The sequence below is a fragment of the Salmo salar genome, chromosome ssa01, assembly GCF_905237065.1.
Source record: "Salmo salar chromosome ssa01, Ssal_v3.1, whole genome shotgun sequence".
NCBI classification, from domain to species: Eukaryota; Metazoa; Chordata; class Actinopteri; order Salmoniformes; family Salmonidae; genus Salmo; species Salmo salar.
This window is the reverse complement of record NC_059442.1, coordinates 88,002,908-88,024,214: the sequence shown is the minus strand read 5'-3', so window position 1 is coordinate 88,024,214 and position 21,307 is coordinate 88,002,908. Positions and strand designations below refer to the sequence as shown.

Genomic DNA, 21,307 nt, shown 5'->3' with positions numbered 1-21,307 from the left:
TCCTCAGACCCCTTGTGAGACCATATGCTGGTGCGGTTGGCCCTGGGTTCCTCCTAATGCAAGACAATGCTAGACCTCATGTGGCTGGAGAGTGTCAGCAGTTCCTGCAAGAGGAAGGCATTGATGCTATGGACTGGCCCACCTGTTCCCCAGACCTGAATCCAATTGAGCACATCTGGGACATCATGTCTCGCTCCATCCACCAACGCCACGTTGCACCACAGACTGTCCAGGAGTTGGCGGATGCTTTAGTCCAGGTCTGGGAGGAGATCCCTCAGGAGATCATCCGCCACCTCATCAGGAGCATGCCCAGGCGTTGTAGGGAGGTCATACAGGCACGTGGATGCCACACACACTACTGAGCCTCATTTTGACTTGTTTTAAGGACATTACATCAAAGTTGGATCAGCCTGTAGTGTGGTTTTCCACTTTAATTTTGAGTGTGACTCCAAATCCAGACCTCCATGGGTTGATAAATTGGATTTCCATTGATTATTTTTGTGTTTTTGTTGTCAGCACATTCAACTATGTAAACAAAAAGTATTTAATGAGATTATTTCTTTCATTCAGATCTAGGATGTGTTGTTTAAGTGTTCCCTTTATTTTTTTGAGCAGTATATTTCAGACGCCTTGACTTTTCCCTCATTTTGTTACATTGCAGCCTTTTTCTAAAATTGATTAAATCTTTTTCCCCCTCTCATCAATCTACACACAATACCACATAATGACAAAGCAAAAGAACATGTTTGCACATTTTTTTTTTTTTTTAAACTGAAATATCACATTTACATGTATTCAGACCCTTTACTCAGTACTTTGTTGAAGCACCTTTGACAGTGATTACAGCCTTGATTCTTCTTGGATATGACGCTACAAGCTTGGCACACCTGTATTTCTCCCATTCTTCTCTGCAGATCCTCTCAAGTTCTGTCAGGTTGGATGGGGAGCATTGTTGCACAGCTATTTTCAGGTCTCTCCAGAGATGTTCGATCGGGTTCAAGTCCGGGCTCTGGCTGGGCCACTCAAGGATATTCAGAGACTTGTCCCGAAGCCACTACTGCGTTGTCTTGGCTGTGTGCTTAGGGTCGTTGTCCTGTTGGAAGGTGAACCTTCACCCCAGTCCTGAGTGCTCTGGAGCAGGTTTTCATGAAGTATCTCTCTGTGCTTTGCTCCGTTCCTCTTTCCCTCAATCTTGACTAGTCTCCCAGTCCTGGCCGCTGAAAAACATCCCCACAGCCTGATGCTGCCACCTCCATGCTTCTCCGTAGGGATGGTGCCAGGTTTCCTCCAGATGTGGCATTCAGGCCAAAGAGTTCAATCTTGGTTTCATCAGACCAGAGAATATTTTTTTCTCATGTTGTGATAGTCTTTAGGTGCATTTTTTGCAAACTCCAAGTGCGCTGTCATGTACCTTTTACTGAAGAGTGACTTCCGTCTGGCCACTCTACCATAAAGGCCTGATAGGTGGAGTGCTGCAGAGATGGTTGTCCTTCTGGAAGGTTCTCCCAGCTCCACAGAGGAACTCTAGAGCTCTGTCAGAGTGACCATCGAGTTCTTGGACACCTCCCTGACCAAGACCCTTGTCCCCTGATTGCTCAGTTTGGCCTGATGGCCAGCACTAGGAAGAGTCTTGGTGGTTCCCAACTTCTTCCATGTGTTGTGTCAAAAGTTTGGACACACCTATTCATTCATGGGTTTTTCTTTATTTGACTATTTTCTACATTGTAGAATAATTGTGAAGACATCAAAACTATGAAAGACACATATGGAATCATATAGTAAGTGTTAAACAAATCAAAATATATTTTATATTTGAGATTCTTCAAAGTAGCCTTGACGACTGCTTTGCACACTCTTGGTATTCTCTCAACCAGCTTCACCTGGAATGCTTTTTTAACAGTCTTGAATGAGTTCCCACATATGCTGAGCACTTGTTGGCTGCTTTTCCTTCCAAACCATCTCAATTGGGTTGAGGTTGGGTGATTGTGGAGGCCAGGTCATCTGATGCAGCACTCCATCACTCTCCTTCTTGGTCAAATAGCCCTTACACAGCCGGGAGGTGTGTTGGGTCATTGTCCTGTTGAAAAACAAATGATAGTCCACTAAGCGCAAACCAGATGGGATGGTGTTTCGCTGCAGAATGCTGTGGTAGCCATGCTAGTTAAGTGTGCCTGGTTAAGTGTGCACTCCACACCATCACACTTCCTCCTCCATGCATCACGCCGGGATCCACACATGCAGAGATCATCCATTGCTCTTGTTTCTTGGCACAAGCAAGTCTCTTTTTATTATTGGTGTCCTTTAGTAGTGGTTTCTTTGCAGCAGTTCGACTATGAAGGCCTGATTCTCACAGTCAGAATTGTATGGGATGGTCTGCTCAATCCAAGATTACAACCAATTGATTACACCATTACCCCAAAAATGGAGGAGGCAGGTGGCAGCAGGAGGAGGTAGGGAACTGGTCTGTCTGCCCAATTTAAAGGATCAAAACTGGCAGAGCAATAAAGATTGCATAAAGTATACCAGTTTAATTTGAGGACCAGGATGTTGACAGCTGTGCCATACAGATTGCAAAATAGTTGAGGAGAATTTGATGTACCGATTCCATGGTACAGGGTGTATGAGTTGATATATAAAATGGCGCAAGATTCAAGACTTCGTAGTACTGTTGGGAGATCTGGAGAGACCGGGTCAGTCAATTTACTCTTAGTAAAAGTATTTATATTCAACTCTCGATCTGTGGATTCTATTCAATTAGATAGATTGAAATTGTATGTTAAACATCACAGCATAGTTGAAAGATATATGGTGCAAAGAAATCCAAAGAGGGTGGCCAGCAGAGATAGGTGGGATGGGCTGAGGGAAGCTGAGGGTTGGGATGTGGAATTGGAGACAAGTGAGAGTGAAGTTGCTGGGCCGGGGATAGAATGACAGTCAAAGACAAAAGTTTAAAAAATAGAGTCAAAATAAAACATAAAAGTCCGTTTCAATGACACTGAGGGGCAGTGATGTTACAGTTAATGCCGGTTTGCCTGAGGCTGATGCCGTGCAGGTGTTTGTACACATGAAATATACACACACTCTCATTCGAATGCACACTCACAGACACGCACACATGTAAATAGTGCCACACGTGCACTCAAACATATTCATTTGGCCTTGCTGTTGTGATTTTTGGTTCCTTGATGTCTTTTGTTTTTTACATTTTTTTCCCTCTTTTTTCTCGTTTGTTCATGTTGTTGGTGCACTGGGGGGGGGGATGATATTTTATTACAATTTTTCTAGGGAACTGTGGAGGGGGGTTCTCTGATGGTTGAGGGGCAGCTCTTGGGGAACTGTGGGGAGGGTCTTAGAGGGCTGGAGGCCTGGCGTTTGGGAGCTTGGACCGGTGGCTGATGGATCGCTGGTTCGGGTCCCCATTTTTTACTTTGTGGGAGATCTGTCGACGTGCCCTTGAGCAGGACGTTGACCCTGTTGGCTTCTGTGTGTCTCTCTGGATGGGAGGCTGTTAGATGACTAATATGATGTAGTTGTTGAGCGTCTTCACTGCAAGAATATTGCATGTTGTAAATATTCAATAAAACATTTTTGGTAATTTAACAGGATGTGGGTATCATTCTGGGCCTCCCAAAATAATCTTAAGATCATTGTTAAAACATGCCATCATCGCAAATTGCATGTACTGAAACAGAAGGGTGATGCAATTTATTAGCAACGTCTGCAGCATGCTGTGTAGAGAGGGAGGGTCTAGAATGCACACTGAAACCCCATAAACACTGTAAGGAGAGCGAGTAAAAAAGCAGAAATGACAAAACAAAATGACGCGCACCCAAACTAACTGAAGAGATTAGAGGGAGATGTATTTCATTTGGGAGGAGTCAAGGTAAGGATACCAGGGTACATCTAAAATGGCTCCCTATAGAGTGCACTACTTCTGACCCGAGCCTATTGGGATCTGGTAAAAAGTAGTGCACTGTATCGGGAATAGGGTGCTATTTGGGACATACACTATCATATCAGACTGATATAGGAGCCTCCCACCCCATTCCTGTTCCTCTTCTCTACCCTGAACCCGTGACTACATTTCTAATTTTCCCTTCTATTTTAGGCTAGAAGACATGTGTCATGAACAGAAACAGTATGGCGTTGTGTAAGAGAAGTGGGGGGGGGAGGGATGGAAACGAGTTAGAGGGTGAGTGAATTACTGACAGCAAAATGGAAAAATAGTGAGGGAGTGAATGAGTGTGAAAGTGAGTGTGCATAGTTTCAATAAATAAAAAAACAGACAAGCGCAGTTGATCTGAGGGTGGTATTTTTTAATGATAATGTCACCATCCAGTGGCCATATCCAGTACCACAGATACTTTACCAAGTTTGAATCTGAATCTGTGTTTAATATCAAATCAAAGTTTATTTGTCACATGCGCCGAATACAACAGGTGTAGACCTTACAGTGAAATGCTTACTTACAGGCTCTAACCAATAGTGCAAAAAAGGTATTAGGTGAACAATAGGTAAGTAAAGAAAAAAAACAACAGTAAAAAGACAGGCTATATACAGTAGCGAGGCTATATACAGTAGCGAGGCTACATACAGACACAAGTTAGTCAGGCTGATTGAGGTAGTATGTACATGTAGATATGGTTAAAGTGACTATGCATATATGATGAACAGAGAGTAGCAGTAGCGTAAAAGAGGGGTTGGTGGGTGGCGGGACACAATGCAGATAGCCCGGTTAGCCAATGTGCGGGAGCACTGGTTGGTCGGCCAAATTGAGGTAGTATGTACATGAATGTATAGTTAAAGTGACTATGCGTGTATGATAAACTGAGAGTAGCAGCAGCGTAAAAGAGGGGTTGGGGGGGGGCACACAATGCAAATAGTCTGGGTAGCCATTTGATTACCTGTTCAGGAGTCTTATGGCTTGGGGGTAAAAACTGTTGAGAAGCCTTTTTGTCCTAGACTTGGCACTCCGGGTAGTAGAGAGAAAAGTCTATGACTGGGATGGCTGGGGTCTTTGACAATTTTTAGGGCCTTCCTCTGTAGAGGTCCTGGATGGCAGGCAGCTTAGCCCCAGTGATGTACTGGGCCGTATGTAGTGCCTTGCGGTCAGAGGCCGAGCAATTGCCGTACCAGGTAGTGATGCAACCAGTTAGGATGCTCTCGATGTTGCAGCTGTAGAGGATCTCAGGACCCATGCCAAATCTTTTTCGTTTCCTGAGGGGGAATAGGCTTTGTCGTGCCCTCTTCATGACTGTCTTGGTGTGTTTGGACCATTCTAGTTTGTTGTTGATGTGGACACCAAGGAACTTGAAGCTCTCAACCTGCTCCACCACCCCGTCGATGAGAATGGGGGCGTGCTTGGTACTCCTTTTCGTGTAGTCCACAATCATCTCCTTAGTCTTGGTTACGTTGAGGGATAGGTTGTTATCCTGGCACCACCCGGCCAGGTCTCTGACCTCCTCCCTACAGGCTGTCTCGTCATTGTCGGTGATCAGGCCTACCACTGTTGTGTCATCTGCAAACTTAATGATGGTGTTGGAGTCCTGCCTGGCCATGCAGTCGTGGGTGAACAGGGAGTACACGAGGGGACTGAGCATGCACCCCTGGGGAGCTCCAGTGTTGAGGATCAGCATGGCAGATGTGTTGCTACCTACCTTCACCACCTGGGGGCGGCCCGTCAGGAAGTCCAGGATCCAGTTGCAGAGGGAGGCGTTTAGTCCCAGGGTCCTTAGCTTAGTGATGAGCTTTGAGGGCACTATGGTGTTGAACGCAAAGCTGTAGTCAATGAATAGCATTCTCACATAAGTGTTCCTTTTGTCCAGGTGGGAAAGGGCAGTGTGGAGTGCAATAGAGATTGCATCATCTGTGGATCTGTTTGGGTGGTATGCAAATTGGAGTGGGTCTTGGGTTTCTGGGATAATGGTGTTGATGTGAGTCATTACCAACCTTTCAAAGCACTTCATGGCTACGGACGTGAGTGCTACGGGTCTGTAGTCATTTAGGCAGGTTGCCTTTGTGTTCTTGGGCACAGGGACTATGGTGGTAGTTGAAAATGTCAGTGAAGACACCTGCCAGTTGGTCAGCACATGCCCGGAGCACACGTCCTGGTAATCCGTCTGGCCCCGCAGCCTTGTGTATGTTGACCTGTTTAAAGGTCTTACTCACGTCGGCTACGGAGAGCGTGATCACACAGTCATCCGGAACAGCTGATGCTCTCATGCATGCCTCAGTGTTGCTTGCCTCGAAGTGAGCATAGAAGAATTTAGCTTGTCTGGTAGGCTCGTGTCACTGGGCAGCTCGCGCCTGTTTGATGGTTCGTCGCAGGGCATAGCAGGATTTCTTGTAAGCTTCCGGGTTAGAGTCCTGCACTTTGAAAGCGGCAGCTCTACCCTTAAGCTCAGTGCGAATGTAATCCATGGCTTCTGGTTGGGGTATGTACTTACAGTCACTGTGGGGACGACGTCCTCGATGCACTTATTGATGAAGCCAGTGACTGATGTGGTGTACTCCTCAATGCCATCGGAAGAATCCCGGAACATGTTCCAGTCTGTGATAGCAAAGCAGTCCTGTAGTTTAGCATCTGCTTCATCTGACCAGTTTTTTATAGACCGAGTCACTGATGCTTCATGCTTTAATTTTTGCTTGTAAGCAGGAATCAGGAGGAAAGAGTTGTGGTCAGATTTACCAAATGGAGGGCGAGGGAGAGCTTTGTATGTGTCTCTGTGTGTGGAGTACAGGTGATCTAGATTTTTTCCCCTCCGGTTGCACATTTAACATGTTGATAGAAATTTGGTATAACTGATAGTCACTTGTTCAGGGTTGCAGATGTGATTGCAAGGTACAGTGAAAATCTTAGGCGTCGGGCTCCAACATGCAGGACTAAGTTAAATAAAATAATGAAAATGTCCATTGGGGTGCAGGCATAGTAAGAACTGTTGAGGGGGTAGGGAGAGAATGACCACAGGAGGAGCAGCATGACCATTGAGGGGGTCTGAGGACCAAGTGAAATTAAAAACAATAAATTGTAATAATATACATATTAACTGCAAAAGTGATGAATGTCATTGAGGTGGGGGCAGAGAAAGTCCATAGGGGGAATAACAGGGGAGCTAACTGACTAGTGGTGATTCAGCAGCCTGATGGTCTGAGGGTAGAAACTATTAGCCACTCTCCGTTTTTGCCATGATGCTCCTGTGCTGCCCGTGTCTGAGTGATTGAACCGGGGAGAACAGGGCGTGCCTGGGGTCCCTGATGATCTTCCTGGACTTCCTGCGACACCTGGAGTTGTGGGTGTCCTGTTGGGCAGGCAGTCTGCACCCAATGGTGTGTTCAGCTGCACGTATAGCAGCTGAAGAGTTATAAATTGTGTTCAACCGCGGCTCCCTTGAAAAAGAGGCCTTGGTCTCAATGGGATTCCCTGCTAAAATAAAAATACAGTCAACAAATAATTTACAATGTAAAAGGTTTATAAAAATAAAACAAAGACGCATTCAAGTTTTCATTTAAGTTTTATTTTTATATATATATTTTTTTTCCATCAAAAAGTTGTTTGGAAACTGAGACCCCTTTATTCCCAACCTGCTATTCTAAGCAACCGGGAAGAAAAATATGGATAATCGATAATACACACCTCATATACAGAAATGCATAGTGGTCTAGCACACACCTCCAGTAACTGCCTCCTCCAATGAGGTTCATTTTATCAACTGGGGTGCGTTCAATTTAACGTTTCCTCCATTGCGTGACAGTTTGTACTGAATGACACGCTTCCCCAAAACGGTGTGTACCGTTCTTCAAAAGTCTTTGAGGTGTGTTTGCTCTCGTTTGGTGGGTGTGGCATGATCAATATGGGTGTGACCATTTAAAATCGTAAAACCCGTGCAGCACACACCATTTACAATCTCCCTCTGGGCCAACATAATCACACTGTTCTTCAACTGACAGTTTAGTGGAGTACAGTTTCCGTTGAGTTAAATGATTTGATGGAGAAAACTTAACACCATTCTTTCGTACTGAACGCACCCCTGGTTTGCACCAATGAGGTTTGTTCATTACAACTTTTCACCAATCAACAGTCTCAGCGTAAGTGCAAAGTTAAAGGCACCACTGACACATCGGGGCTGCCTTTTACATGTGTTACCCTTTGTCACCAGAAGGATGTGTCAGAGCGTGACTAAACTCCACAGTATTCCCTTCACACACTGCCTCTGATCTAAAGTCAGTTTTGCTCTCTAGCCTGTCCAAGCATGACGAGAAGGCAGAGTGAACCCAGGACAAGACTCCCCGTCTCAGTGTACCTCCAGAGTGGTGGACCTGCTTAGCGAGTAAGACAGAGAGAGCCTGTACACTGTATGCGTACTCCTCACTCCGTAAGAGCTACAAACAGGAGTCCCAGTGCAGAGTGAGGTCCGAGCTGTCCAGGAAGTCCGCTGAGAACACACTGGGGGGCGTGTGGGGGCACAGAGGGGCGAGACTCGTCCTCCCACCTCCACCACCCATAGAGATGTCCAGCCAGTCCATGCTGTCCAGGACTGGGTCCCCGAAGTCAAGCCCTGCCGGGTGGGTGGAGAAGCCCAGGTCGCTAGTGTCCATGTCCACCGGGGAGGGGGGATGGTCCAGGATGCTGGGGGTGCTCAGCATTTGGCTGTGGAGGTTGTCAATCAAAGTCAGACCGCAGTCAGGCTCCACCCCCAGGAGGGGTGTGCCCGTGGTGCTCTCAAGGAAGTCCTCCAGACGACCACTTCTTGTGCAGGGCAATGAGCAGGGCGATGGCAAGGGCTGCTGGGAAGGCACAGCGGGCAGGGAGGGCTCCGGAGGGGTGGTGGACGGCGAGATGTGGAGAGGGGACGAGGGAGGGTTGGGGGGGTCGGAGTGGATTTGGGCCAGGGAAGGGTCTGGGTTGGCTCGGAATCCAAAGATTTCTGGTTGGGGAAGAAAAAATAAAAAGCATTAATTTTAACAATGATCAAAACAAATGGGTTTGCTCATGTACTGGCAGTGAGACATGAAGATATACAGTACCAGTCAAAAGTTTGGACACACCTACTCATTCAAGGGTTTTTCTTTATTTGAACTCTTCTCTAAATTGTAGAAAAAAATTGAATAAATCAAAACCATGAAATAACACATATAAAATTGATTTTATATTCTTCAAATAGCCACCCTTTGCCTTGATGACAGCTTTGCACACTCTTGGCATTCTCTCAACCAGCTTCACCTGGAATGCTTTTCCAACAGCATTGAAGGAGTTCCCACATATGCTGAGCACTTGTTGGCTGCTTTTCCTTCACTCTGTGGTCCAACTCATCCCAAACCATCTCAATTGGGTTGAGGTCGGTTGATTGTGGAGGCCAGGTCATCTGATGCGGCACTCCATCGCTCTCCTCATTGGTCAAATAGCCTTTACACAGCATGGAGGTGTGTTGGGTTATTGTCCTGTTGGAAAATAAATGATTGTCCCACTAAGCACAAACCAGATGGGATGGTGTATCGCTGCAGAATGCTGTGGTAGCCATGCTTGTTAAGTATGCCTTGAATTTTAAATAAATCACCTGCAAAGCACCCCTGCACCATCACACCTCCTCCTCCATGCTTCACGGTGGGAACCACGCGTGCGGAGATCATCCATTCACCTACTCTGCGTCTCAAAAATACATGGCGGTTGGAACAAAACAAATAAAACGCTAATTTGGACTCATCAGACCAAAGGACAGATTTCCACGATCTAATGTCCATTGCTCGTGTTTCTTGGCCCAATCAAGTCTATTCTTCTTATTGGTGTCCTTTAGTAGTGGTTTCTTTGCAGAAATTCGACCATGAAGGCCTGATTCACGCAGTCTCCTCTGAATAGTTGATGTTGAGATGTGTCTGTTACTTGAACTCTGTGAAGCATTTATTTGGGCTGCAATTTCTGAGGCTGGTAACTAATGAACTTATCCTCTGCAGCAGAGGTAACTCTGGGTCTTCCTTTCCTGTGGTGGTCCTCATGAGAGCTAGTTTCATCAAAGTGCTTGATGGTTTTTGTGACTGTACCTGAAGAAACGTTCACACTTTTGGACCTTTTTGTCGGATTGACTGACCTTCATGTCTTAAAGTAATGATGTACTGTCATTTCTCTTTGCTTATTTGAGCTGTTTTTGCCATAATATGGACTTGATCTTCTACTAAATAGGGCTATCTTCTGTATACCACCCCTACCTTGTCACAACACAACTGATTGGCTGAAACGCATTAAGAATGCACACCTGTTAATTGAAATGCAAAATATATTTTGATTTGTTTAAAAACAATTGGGTTACTACATGATTCCATGTGTTATTTCATAGTTTTGATGTCTTCACTATTATTCTACAATGTAGACAATAGTGAAAAATTCAGAAAAACCTTGAATGAGTAGGTGTATCCAATTATTTTTGCTGGTACTGTATATGTGAGTGTTATGTTGTGTGAACTGCTATGTTCTCTTACCTCCACTCTTCAAGAGGATGTCAAACAGATCGTCCATCTGTTGACTACTCAGCCCGTTCTCCTGGGAGAAGAGGACATATATTTTGAACAGTTTACAGTACTCATGGTTGTTTAAACAAAATCGTCAAACATGTACAGTACTATAAAATTACCAAAATACTTTGAGCAAATTTGAGACGAGACCGACGCATACAGATGGACAGAGAAAACGAGAGAAGAGAAAGTAAGAGAAGAAAAGAGGAAAGACATGAATAAACATGAGCAGAGGGAGATGGGAGGAGTGAAGGACATACTTTGGGGCGTTGAGTGAAGGAGAAAGAGGTCTGTTCAGGAGAGGGAGGGGTGAACAAAGTGTGCCGGTCAAAAGTCGGACACACTTCTCTCTGAAAGGGTGGAAGCAGAGAATAAAGAAAGGAAGAGGGAAGGGGAAAGGAAATAGGCTACAGAGAAAGAATAAAAACATGGAGACGAATGAAAAATCAAATATGAGATGACGTTGACATGCCATGAATGATCATTGCAGAATATATCTTACCTTGAGGGAGGGGGGAGAGGTGCTTTGGCTTTCAGACAAGTTGGACACCTCGCCAAAGAAAGGATGGAGATTGGGCGGGGCGGAGACAGACTGAGTGGGCTCTGGCACTCCATTGGTTATGCCATTTGTTTCCAGATGTAGACTCACCTTCAGTTCCAGAACGAGAGCGGGAAGAGGAAGAGGAAATTAAATAAGGCCAGTCTTGATTTTTGTTATCATTTTAAGAAGGTGCTAACACGGCCACTCATTCATATTGAGTATTTCCCTACGCACCCCTAGTCCCTTTAGTTAGAATGCCCGACAGCTCCTCAGTCACCCCTAATTTTCTATCCAATCAGAGACTTTCTCTTTAGCCTGCTAATTGTAAATCCCCCCTCGTTAGTGAGTTGCGTTGAAGACAGGCAGTTTGTGAGTTCGCCACAGAAGCAACAAGACGACAAGTTGCACCATGTTTAACGTTATTTGTGCGCGCATCTAATAGTCCAGGAACTGTGTTTTATCACACAGTATGCTGCACGCAATGGCGATGCTTCTAGCTACTAGCTAGTTAGCCAGGCTAACTATTTACTATGGTTCACACACACATTACATTGCAGTTATATTTATGATTGAGATACAAGAATATATGTCCTGTTATTATTGCATTTACTCTATGCAGTTTGTTGTATTGTACAGCCTGCTTGTAACTGTGGCAACTTATTAGAGTTGTATTATGGTATTAGTATTGTATACTGTATGGTAATATATATCTTAGATTATACTGTATGCATATTTCAGGTCCATCTGTGTATAGCCATACATAACCTACTATAGTACACAATAATATGTAAAAGGGGCATCTTTGGGCTCCAGAGTGGCGCAGCAATCTAAGGCACTGTATCTCAGTGCTAGAGGCGTCACTACAGACCCTGGTTCGATTCCAGGCTGTATTACAACCGGCCGTGATTAGGAGTCCCATAGGGCGGTGCACAATTGGCCCAGCGTTGTCTGGGTTAGGGTTTGGCCGGGGTAGGGCGTCATGGTAAATAAGAATTTGTTCTTAACTGACTTGCCTAGTTAAATAAAAGGTTAAAAATATATATATTTTCTACCTTGTAGAACCACTACCTAGTTACCCATTAAAGAACCCTAAAGATCTCCAGTGTGTTGGTTGACAGTGATGTGTGACAAGTCAGTCAAGACAGCACCCATACAGGTTTACCCCCTATCCTTTTTTACAGACGGTGACTGCTAATATTGTGTGTATGTGTGTGTGTGTGAGACAACCTTGTTTCTGTCACAATATTTTGTCATTTGAATACCTTTTTGATTGACTGGTTGACAGGGCCTGGTTGTAACTGTTGTTTTGATTGGGTAACGGGGCTCAGTATCTCAGCTGGCAATTGGCTGGGGAGCTTGCTTGGAGTTGACTGCAATCGCTAGAGTAAAAAGGGCAACTTTACTGCACTGTGATACCATCTTACACAATCATGTCACCAACATAGAGACCTGTAACACTTAATAGCAGATTTACAGTGTAATTGTACTGTACCTGCAGTGTGATGCGTTGCGATCCACTGGTTTTGCCCAATGAGGTCACGCCGTTTTGGCCCTCTGCACTGTTATTGGTCAGTGCTATCAGGTAGTGGTTGCCATTGCCGTCGGTGACCAGGGTGGGTGTGGTGCCCGACTTGAGGAGGTCCAATGAGAAGGTCTGGGCGGGGACCTGGGTGCCATTCTGTTGGCTGATGAAGACTGGAGTGACCTGAAGAGAATAGAGTAGGAAAGAGGCATATTCAAACACAGGGCCCAGACACAAGACAGAGAAGGGGAAGAGACTAGGTTTGAAACCTGTCTCTCCTGCTTGCCAGACTGTTTGCCTGTTGAGCTAAAGTCTTCAGGTTTCAGACAAGTTTATTCCGTTAAATATGAAATATGGACCTGATGTGTGGCGACTGTCAGCGGCGTGTATTCCTATACTGTAGATCTACAGACTGTACGATCGAGAGCTGTAATGATTGAATGTACCTGTTGTGGGGTGACTGTCTGACTCAGTTGTTTGTTCTGCTGCTGTCTCTGGGACTGTCTCTGCTGCACTTGCAGCTGTTTGTCCTGCAGCTGTTTGGCCTGCAGCTGTTTGGCCTGCAGCTGTTTGGCCTGCAGCTGGAGCTGTTTCTGCTGAGTCTGCTGGATGATCAGCTGCTGTTGGAATAATAACTGGGCCGAAGGCTTCTGCATCTGCTGTGTCTGTTGTTGCTGGAGCTCTTTGGAATGCTGTTGTGTCTGTGTCTGTTGTTGTTGTTGTAGTGAGTGTGTCTGTAGTAGTTGTATCTGTGGTTGTTGTGTCTGCTGTTGTTTCAGTTGTTGTGTCTGTTGTTCAACCTGTATCCGGGGGATTTGCTGCAGTTTGAGCAGGTTCTGCTGAGAGCAGTGTGTCGGCTGAGCCTCGTCCACTCCCTCCATCCCTTCTTCTGTCTCTACCTCCTTCTTGACCCTCACCATGTCTGTGTTGGTGAGAGAGAGATGGAGGATGGTAGAGGCTTTGATGGGGGTGGTTTGGGCCTCCTGGGCATAACTGTTCACCACCCCTCCCTGTACTCCCTCCATCTCTTCTCCCTCCATCTCTCTCACTGTTCCAGTCTGTTTCCCCTGCTCCAATTGGGAGCGGAGGTTCTCCACCAGCCTCTGTTTCTGCCTCAGCATGCGTGTCAGCTCCTCAATCTGCTTGTCCTTCTCCTGGAGCATCTGGTCCTTGTCCAAGGGGGAGGCCTCCATGGTTGCCCCGGCTAGGGGCTCCTGAGGTGGGGCGGCAGGCTGAAGCTCGGTGGGAGAAGGCCGGGACTGGGAGAGGCTGCAGGTGGATAAGTGACCCTGGTTCTCCTCTTTGATGGAGGCTGGGGAGGGGTGCTGTGGAGAGGGGTGCAGGCTGAGCTGGGTCAGGGGAGAGCTCACCATCTCCCCGAACACGTCTCCATTACAGCTGGTCTCGTCGGGGCTCATCACCGCCAGAGACCGTTCTGACGGGGTGGGGGAGACTGGAGGGGAGGAGCTCGTACTGCCAAACCTCATAATACAGGCCGGAGCGGCACTCTGAGCCAATGAGAAAGCGGGTATATTCCCTGCTGCCTCTCCTGAATGGTGGGTGTGGGGATTAGTTCTGGCCTGGGGGGGGGGAGGGCTGGTGGAGCCAGCAGGTTGGGTTGAGGCGTGCGGTGGGGTTGGTTGGCTGGGTTTAGGGGTTACAGTAGCAGTAACACCAGCTCGACCTCCACCGTTCTGCTCCTGGTAGTTCCTCAGCCTCTCGATCAGGTCCATCTTGGTGCCAGACACGGTCAGACACCGTAGTTTCAGCTCCTGTTTCAGCTCAGCAACCTGGAGGAGAGAGGTAGAAGTACAGTTATGATTCTGATCCATTACATCTGTCCGTCTCTCTCTCTCTCTCTCCGTCTCGCTCGCTCTTCAAGCTGCTTTATTGGCATGAAAAACATTGTGTCAATATTGCCAAAGCAACAATGTATATAATATACATTGTAATAAAATTATAAACAATTACAAATAATAATATAAAATGGCAGTAAATAATAATACAAAATTAAATATAAAAATCTAAATATGGAAAATGAAACTATAACTTATAACTAACTAAACAACGGTCATCTTCACCATTACATCAGTACTACAACCAATCGGCCAATCGGTGGTCACTCAGCCTGTACTTGGTAAGGATCTGTCTCTGCTTCGTATCTCTGACAGAGTAGAGATAATCAGCCAATTCATATTCTCTGTTTAGGGTCAGATAGCAATTTAGTCGGCTTTGGGATTTTGTTTTGTTTTTCCAATGTTGTAAATATGAGTCTTTTGATTGGTTCATGATTTTGTTTATTTGAATTCTTTCTTTTGAAGCAGTGCTGGTGTCAGCTTGGTTGGTGAGGTCCAACATCAGCTGACTGAGAGGGCTCGTTTCTGGGCTCAGCTCTTGGGTTTGAAGTGCTTTAAATTGCAGACTTGAATTTGGACTTGAATTTAGATGTAGCCAAAATGTTTATGATCTTTTCTGTATTTTCATTATTACTGGAAAGCGGCCCAATTCTGCCCTACATGCATTAGTTGGTGTATTTCTCTGGACTTCTGCATGTAGGGGTCTTCAATTGGATGTTTGTCCCACATTTTAAAGTCCACTTTATTGAGTGGCCCCCAAACCTCACTTCCGTAAAGCGCTATTGGTAGGATTACACTGAAATATTTTGGTCCAAATTCAGGGATGTTGATTTTGAATAATTTCATTTTTATTGCATACAATGCTCTACGGGCTTTTTCTTTGAGTGCATTCACTGCCATATTAACGTTTCCCGATGCAGATATGGTCAGACCAAGGTAGGTGTACTTTTTAGTGTGTTCAATGATGGTGTTGTTCAGGGTGAATTTATATTTGTGTTTCTGACATCTGTTTTTTTGGGGGGGAAAGTCATGATTTTCGTTTTTTGGGAAATTTACTGCCAGGGCCCAATTATGGCAATATTGCTCTAGAATATTAATGTTCTGTTGAAGACCTTCTTTGGTTGGTCATAGAAGTACCAAGTCATCAGCATATAGCAGGTATTTCACCTCTGTGTCAAATAGTGTGAGTCCTGGGGCTGGAGAATGGTCCAACATGTCTGCTAATTCATTGATATAAATGTTGAAAAGATTTGGACTCAAACTGCAGCCTTGTCTCACACCTCGACGTTGTGAAAATAATTATGTTCTTTGGTTTTTGATTTTTATTGCACACTTGTTTTCTGTGTACATACATTTTATTAAGTCATACACCTTACCACCAAGCCCACTTTGTAGAATTTTGTAGAATAGCCCTTCGTGCCAAATAGAATAAAATGCTTTTTTAAAGTCAATAAAGCAAGCAAAGATTTTGCCCTCATTTTTTTGGTGGACGTGTTTATTAATTAGTGTGTGTAAGGTGTATATATGGTCAGTAGTGCGATGGTTAGGGAGAATGCCAATTTGACATTTACTTATTAAATTTTTTTCTTGAGCAAAGGTTTGAATTCTTGAACAGCATTTTGCAACTCAGGTGTGCTGTTTTTCAGCATTTCATTTCTGATGTTGTCTAGACCACAAGCCTTCTTTGATTTAATAGATTTGAACTTTTCATTTAGTTCTTGTTGGGTTATTGGGTAATATAATGGATTTTGGTTGCTTTTAATGACTGATTCAAGGATGTTAAATTTTTCTTTAATTTCTAATTGGTTCTGTTGTAAGTCTTTTTGTGAGATGTTTTTGTATAGATTATCAAAATAAGCTTAAATTGTTCCACATGTCCCAGAACTGATATTGGTCAATTGCGTTTTCAATTTCATCAAGTGTCTTGTTGGTATAATTCAATTTCTTGCGTTTCAGTGTTTGTTTATACTGTTTCAGAGTTTCAAAGTATTCATATCGTAGCCCTGGGTTGTTTTGCTGCTTATGTTTTTTGTTTGACATTTGTCTAAGGTGTTTTCTAATTGTTTTACATTCATTATCAAACCATTTGTCAGAAACATTTTGGTTTTTGTTTCTGTGGTTTTCACAAATTTGCTTTCGATGCTGCTTTTTGGTATATTTAGTTGATGTTTTGAGTAGCCGAATTGACACCATCTTTATTGTTTTGGTACTGTGAGTTATTGAAAAACTGTATAGAGTTCATCATTTCATTTGAGTTCAATGTATCTCTCTGCACTGTTTGGAGCCCATCTGTACGATGGGTTTATGTTGTAGAGTTTATTGGGCTGTTTTTTTGATTGAGTATTGCCGGTTAATTTCTTTAGAAACACGTTGATCTGACTGTGATCTGACAGTGAATGCACTAATGGAGGAGGGGTCAATGTCAGTGATGGCATAATCGACTACACTTGTCCCAAGAGCTGAGCAGTAAGTAAACCGACCTAAAGAGTCCCCTCTGATTCTACCATTAAGCATGTACAGGCCTAAGACTTGACAGAGATGCACTAACTCTCTCCTTCTCTCCCCGTCTCTCTCTCTCTCCCCCCGTCTCTCTCTCTCTCCCCGTCTCTCTCTCTCTCTCCCCGTCTCTCTCTCTCTCTCCCCGTCTCTCTCTCTCTCTCCCCGTCTCTCTCTCTCTCTCTCCCCGTCTCTCTCTCTCTCTCTCCCCGTCTCTCTCTCTCTCCCCGTCTCTCTCTCTCTCCCCCGTCTCTCTCTCTTCCCGTCTCTCTCTCTCTCTCCCCCCGTCTCTCTCTCTCTCCCCGTCTCTCTCTCTCTCTCCCCCCGTCTCTCTCTCTCTCTCTTTCTCCCCGTCTCTCTCTTTCTCCCCGTCTCTCTCTTTCTCCCCGTCTCTCTCTTTCTCCCCGTCTCTCTCTCTCTCCCACCCTCCCCGTCTCTCTCTCCCCGTCGCTCTCTCCCTCCCAGTCTCTCTCTCCCCGTCTCTCCCTCCCCGTCTCTCTCTCTCTCTCCCGTCTCCTCCCGCGCTCTCTCTCCCCGTCTCCTCCCGCTCTCTCTCTCCCCGTCTCCTCCCGCTCTCTCTCTCCCCGTCTCCTCCCGCTCTCTCTCCCCGTCTCCTCCCGCTCTCTCTCTCCCCGTTTCCTCCCGCTCTCTCTCTCCCCGTCTCCTCCCGCTCTCTCTCTCCCCGTCTCCTCCCGCTCTCTCTCTCCCCGTCTCCTCCCGCTCTCTCTCTCCCCGTTTCCTCCCGCTCTCTCTCTCCCCGTCTCCTCCCGCTCTCTCTCTCCCCGTCTCCTCCCGCTCTCTCTCCCCCGTCTCCTCCCGCTCTCTCTCTCCCCCGTTTCCTCCCGCTCTCTCTCTCCCCGTCTCCTCCCGCTCTCTCTCTCCCCGTCTCCTCCCGCTCTCTCTCTCCCCGTCTCCTCCCGCTCTCTCTCTCCCCGTCTCCTCCCGCTCTCTCTCTCCCCGTCTCCTCCCGCTCTCTCTCTCCCCGTCTCCTCCCGCTCTCTCTCTCCCCGTCTCCTCCCGCTCTCTCTCTCCCCGTCTCCTCCCGCTCTCTCTCTCCCCGTCTCCTCCCGCTCTCTCTCTCCCCGTCACTCTCTCTCTCCCCGTCTCTCTCTCCCACCCTCCCCGTCTCTCTCTCCCCGTCTCTCTCTCCCACCCTCCCCGTCTCTCTCTCTCCCCGTCTCTCTCTCTCCCCGTCTCCTCCCGCTCTCTCTCCCCGTCCCCTCCCGCTCTCTCCCTCCCCGTCTCTCTCCCTCTCCCTCTCTCCCTCTCCCCCCGTCTCCCTCTCTCCACCTCCCCGTCTCCCCCTCTCTCCCCGTCGCCCTCTCTCTCCCCGTCTCCCTCTCTCTCCCCGTCTCCCTCCCCGTCTCCCTCTCTCTCCCCGTCTCCCTCCCCGTCTCCCTCTCTCTCCCAGTCTCCCTCCCCGTCTCCCCCTCTCCTCCGTCTCCCTCTCTCTCCGTCTCCCCCGTCTCCCTCTCTCTCCCCGTCTCCCTCTCCCTTCCCCTCTCTCTCTCTCCCCGTCTCCCTCTCTCTCCCCGTCTCCCTCCCCGTCCCCCTCTCCCTCCCAGTCTCCCTCCCCGTCTCCCCTCTCCCCCTCTCCTCCGTATCCCTCTCTCTCCGTCTCCTCCGTCTCCCTCTCTCTCCCCGTCTCCCTCTCTCTCCCTCCCCGTCTCCCTCTCTCTCCCCGTCTCCCTCTCTCTCCCTCCCCGTCTCCCTCTCTCTCCCTCCCCGTCTCCCTCTCTCTCCCCGTCTCCCTCTCTCTCCCCGTCTCCCTCTCTCTCCCCGTCTCCCTCCCCGTCTCCGTCTCCCTCTCTCTCCCAGTCTCCCTCTCTCTCCCCGTCTCCGTCTCCCTCTCCGTCTCCCTCTCTCTCCCCGTCTCCCTCTCTCTCCCCGTCTCCCTCTCTCTCCCCGTCTCCCTCTCCGTCTCCCTCTCTCTCTCTGTCTCCCTCTCTCTCCCCGTCTCCCTCCCCGTCTCCCTCTCTCTCTCCGTCTCCCTCCCTCTCTGTCTCCCTCCCCGTCTCCCTCTCTCTCTCCCCGTCTCCCTCTCTCTCTCCGTCTCCCTCTCTCTCTCTCTCCGTCTCCCTCTCTCTCTCCGTCTCCCTCTCTCTCCCCGTCTCCCTCTCTCTCTCCCTCTCTCTCCCCGTCTCCCTCTCTCTCCCCGTCTCCCTCTCTCTCCCGTCTCCCCCTCTCCCCGTCTCCCTCTCTCTCCCCGTCTCCCTCTCTCTCTCCCTCCCTCTCTCTCCCCCCGTTTCCCTCTCTCTCTCCCTCTCTCTCCCCGTCTCTCTCCCTCTCTCCCCGTCTCTCTCCCTCTCTCTCCCCGTCTCTCTCCCCGTCTCTCTCCCCGTCTCCCTCTCTCTCCCCGTCTCCCTCTCTCTCTCCGTCTCTCCCCGTCTCCCTCTCTCTCTCCGTCTCTCCCCGTCTCCCTCTCTCTCCCCGTCTCCCTCTCTCTCCCCGTCTCCCTCTCTCTCCCCGTCTCCCTCTCTCTCTCCGTCTCCCTCTCTCTCTCCGTCTCTCTCCGTCTCCCCGTCTCCCTCTCTCTCCTCCGTCTCCCTCTCTCTCCGTCTCCTCCGTCTCCCTCGTCTCCCTCCGTCTCCCCGTCTCCCTCCGTCTCCTCCGTCTCTCTCTCTCTCCGTCTCCTCCGTCTCCCCGTCTCCCTCTCTCTCCGTCTCCTCCGTCTCCCTCTCTCTCCGTCTCCTCCGTCTCCCTCTCTCTCCGTCTCCTCCGTCTCCCTCTCTCTCCGTCTCCTCCGTCTCCCTCTCTCTCCGTCTCCTCCGTCTCCCTCTCTCTCCGTCTCCTCCGTCTCCCTCTCTCTCCGTCTCCCTCCGTCTCCCTCCGTCTCCCTCTCCCTCCGTCTCCCTCTCTCTCCCTCTCCCTCCGTCTCCCTCTCTCTCCGTCTCCCTCTCTCTCCCCGTCTCCCTCCCCGTCTCCCTCCCTCCCCCCGTCTCCCTCCCCGTCTCCCTCCCTCCCCGTCTCCCTCCCCCCCGTCTCCCTCTCTCTCCCCGTCTCCCTCTCTCTCCCCGTCTCCCTCTCTCTCTCCCCGTCTCCCTCTCTCTCTCCGTCTCTCTCCGTCTCCCCGTCTCCCTCTCTCTCCTCCGTCTCCCTCTCTCTCCGTCTCCTCCGTCTCCCTCGTCTCCCTCCGTCTCCCCCGTCTCCCTCCGTCTCCTCCGTCTCTCTCTCTCTCCGTCTCCTCCGTCTCCCCGTCTCCCTCTCTCTCCGTCTCCCTCTCTCTCCGTCTCCTCCGTCTCCCTCTCTCTCTCTCCGTCTCCCTCTCTCTCCGTCTCCTCCGTCTCCCTCTCTCTCCGTCTCCCTCCGTCTCCCTCCGTCTCCCTCCGTCTCCCTCTCTCTCCGTCTCCCTCTCTCTCCGTCTCCTCCGTCTCCCTCTCTCTCCGTCTCCCTCTCTCTCTCCGTCTCTCCCCGTCTCCCTCTCTCTCCCCGTCTCCCTCTCTCTCCCCGTCTCCCTCTCTCTCCCCCGTCTCCCTCTCTCTCTCCGTCTCCCTCTCTCTCTCCGTCTCTCTCCGTCTCCCCGTCTCCCTCTCTCTCCTCCGTCTCCCTCTCTCTCCGTCTCCTCCGTCTCCCTCGTCTCCCTCCGTCTCCCCGTCTCCCTCCGTCTCCTCCGTCTCTCTCTCTCTCCGTCTCCTCCGTCTCCCCGTCTCCCTCTATCTCCGTCTCCTCCGTCTCCCTCTCTCTCCGTCTCCCTCTCTCTCTCTCTCTCTCCGTCTCCCTCTCTCTCCGTCTCCTCCGTCTCCCTCTCTCTCCGTCTCCCTCCGTCTCCCTCTCTCTCCGTCTCCCTCCGTCTCCCTCCGTCTCCCTCTGTCTCCTCCGTCTCCTCCGTCTCCCTCTCTCTCCGTCTCCCTCTCTCTCCCCGTCTCCCTCTCCGTCTCCCTCCCTCTCTCCCCGTCTCCCTCTCTCTCCGTCTCCCTCTCTCTCTCTCCGTCTCCTCCGTCTCCCTCTCTCTCTCTCCGTCTCCTCCGTCTCCCTCTCTCTCCGTCTCCGTCTCCCTCCGTCTCCCTCTCTCTCCGTCTCCCTCCGTCTCCCCCCTCTCTCCGTCTCCCCCCCCTCTCTCCGTCTCCTCCCCTCTCTCCGTCTCCTCCCCTCTCTCCGTCTCCTCCGTCTCCCCCCCTCTCTCCGTCTCCTCCGTCTCCCCCCCCTCTCTCCGTCTCCGCCGTCTCCCCCCCCTCTCGCCGTCTCCCTCTCTCGCCGTCTCCCTCTCTCGCCGTCTCCTCAGTCTCCCTCTCTCTCCGTCTCCTTCTCCCTCTCTCTCGCCGTCTCCCTCCCTCGCCGTCTCCCTCCTCCGTCTCCCTCCCTCGCCGTCTCTCTCCGTCTCCTCCGTCTCCTCCGTCTCCCTCTCTCTCCTCCGTCTCCTCCGTCTCCCTCTCTCTCCGTCTCCCCCCC

At 49.0% G+C, this 21,307-nt stretch overlaps 1 protein-coding gene across 6 annotated transcripts in view; it reads right to left on the bottom strand.

The window, feature by feature from the left end:
• Positions 1-7,492: 7,492 nt before the first annotated feature.
• The window catches only part of LOC106608977 (myocardin-related transcription factor A), a 72,420-nt gene continuing 58,605 nt past the window's right edge, over positions 7,493-21,307 (bottom strand). For all 6 annotated transcript variants that reach the window (XM_014207289.2, XM_014207279.2, XM_045723859.1 and 3 more), the window contains 6 exons: positions 13,013-14,356; positions 12,537-12,749; positions 12,307-12,423; positions 11,006-11,152; positions 10,471-10,531; positions 7,493-8,924 (listed from right to left, as the gene is read on the bottom strand). In XM_014207289.2, coding sequence (XP_014062764.2) covers positions 8,380-8,924; positions 10,471-10,531; positions 11,006-11,152; positions 12,307-12,423; positions 12,537-12,749; positions 13,013-14,356 — 2,427 coding nt within the window. In that variant the 3' untranslated portion in view covers positions 7,493-8,379. The remainder of the gene's footprint in view (positions 8,925-10,470; positions 10,532-11,005; positions 11,153-12,306; positions 12,424-12,536; positions 12,750-13,012; positions 14,357-21,307) is intronic.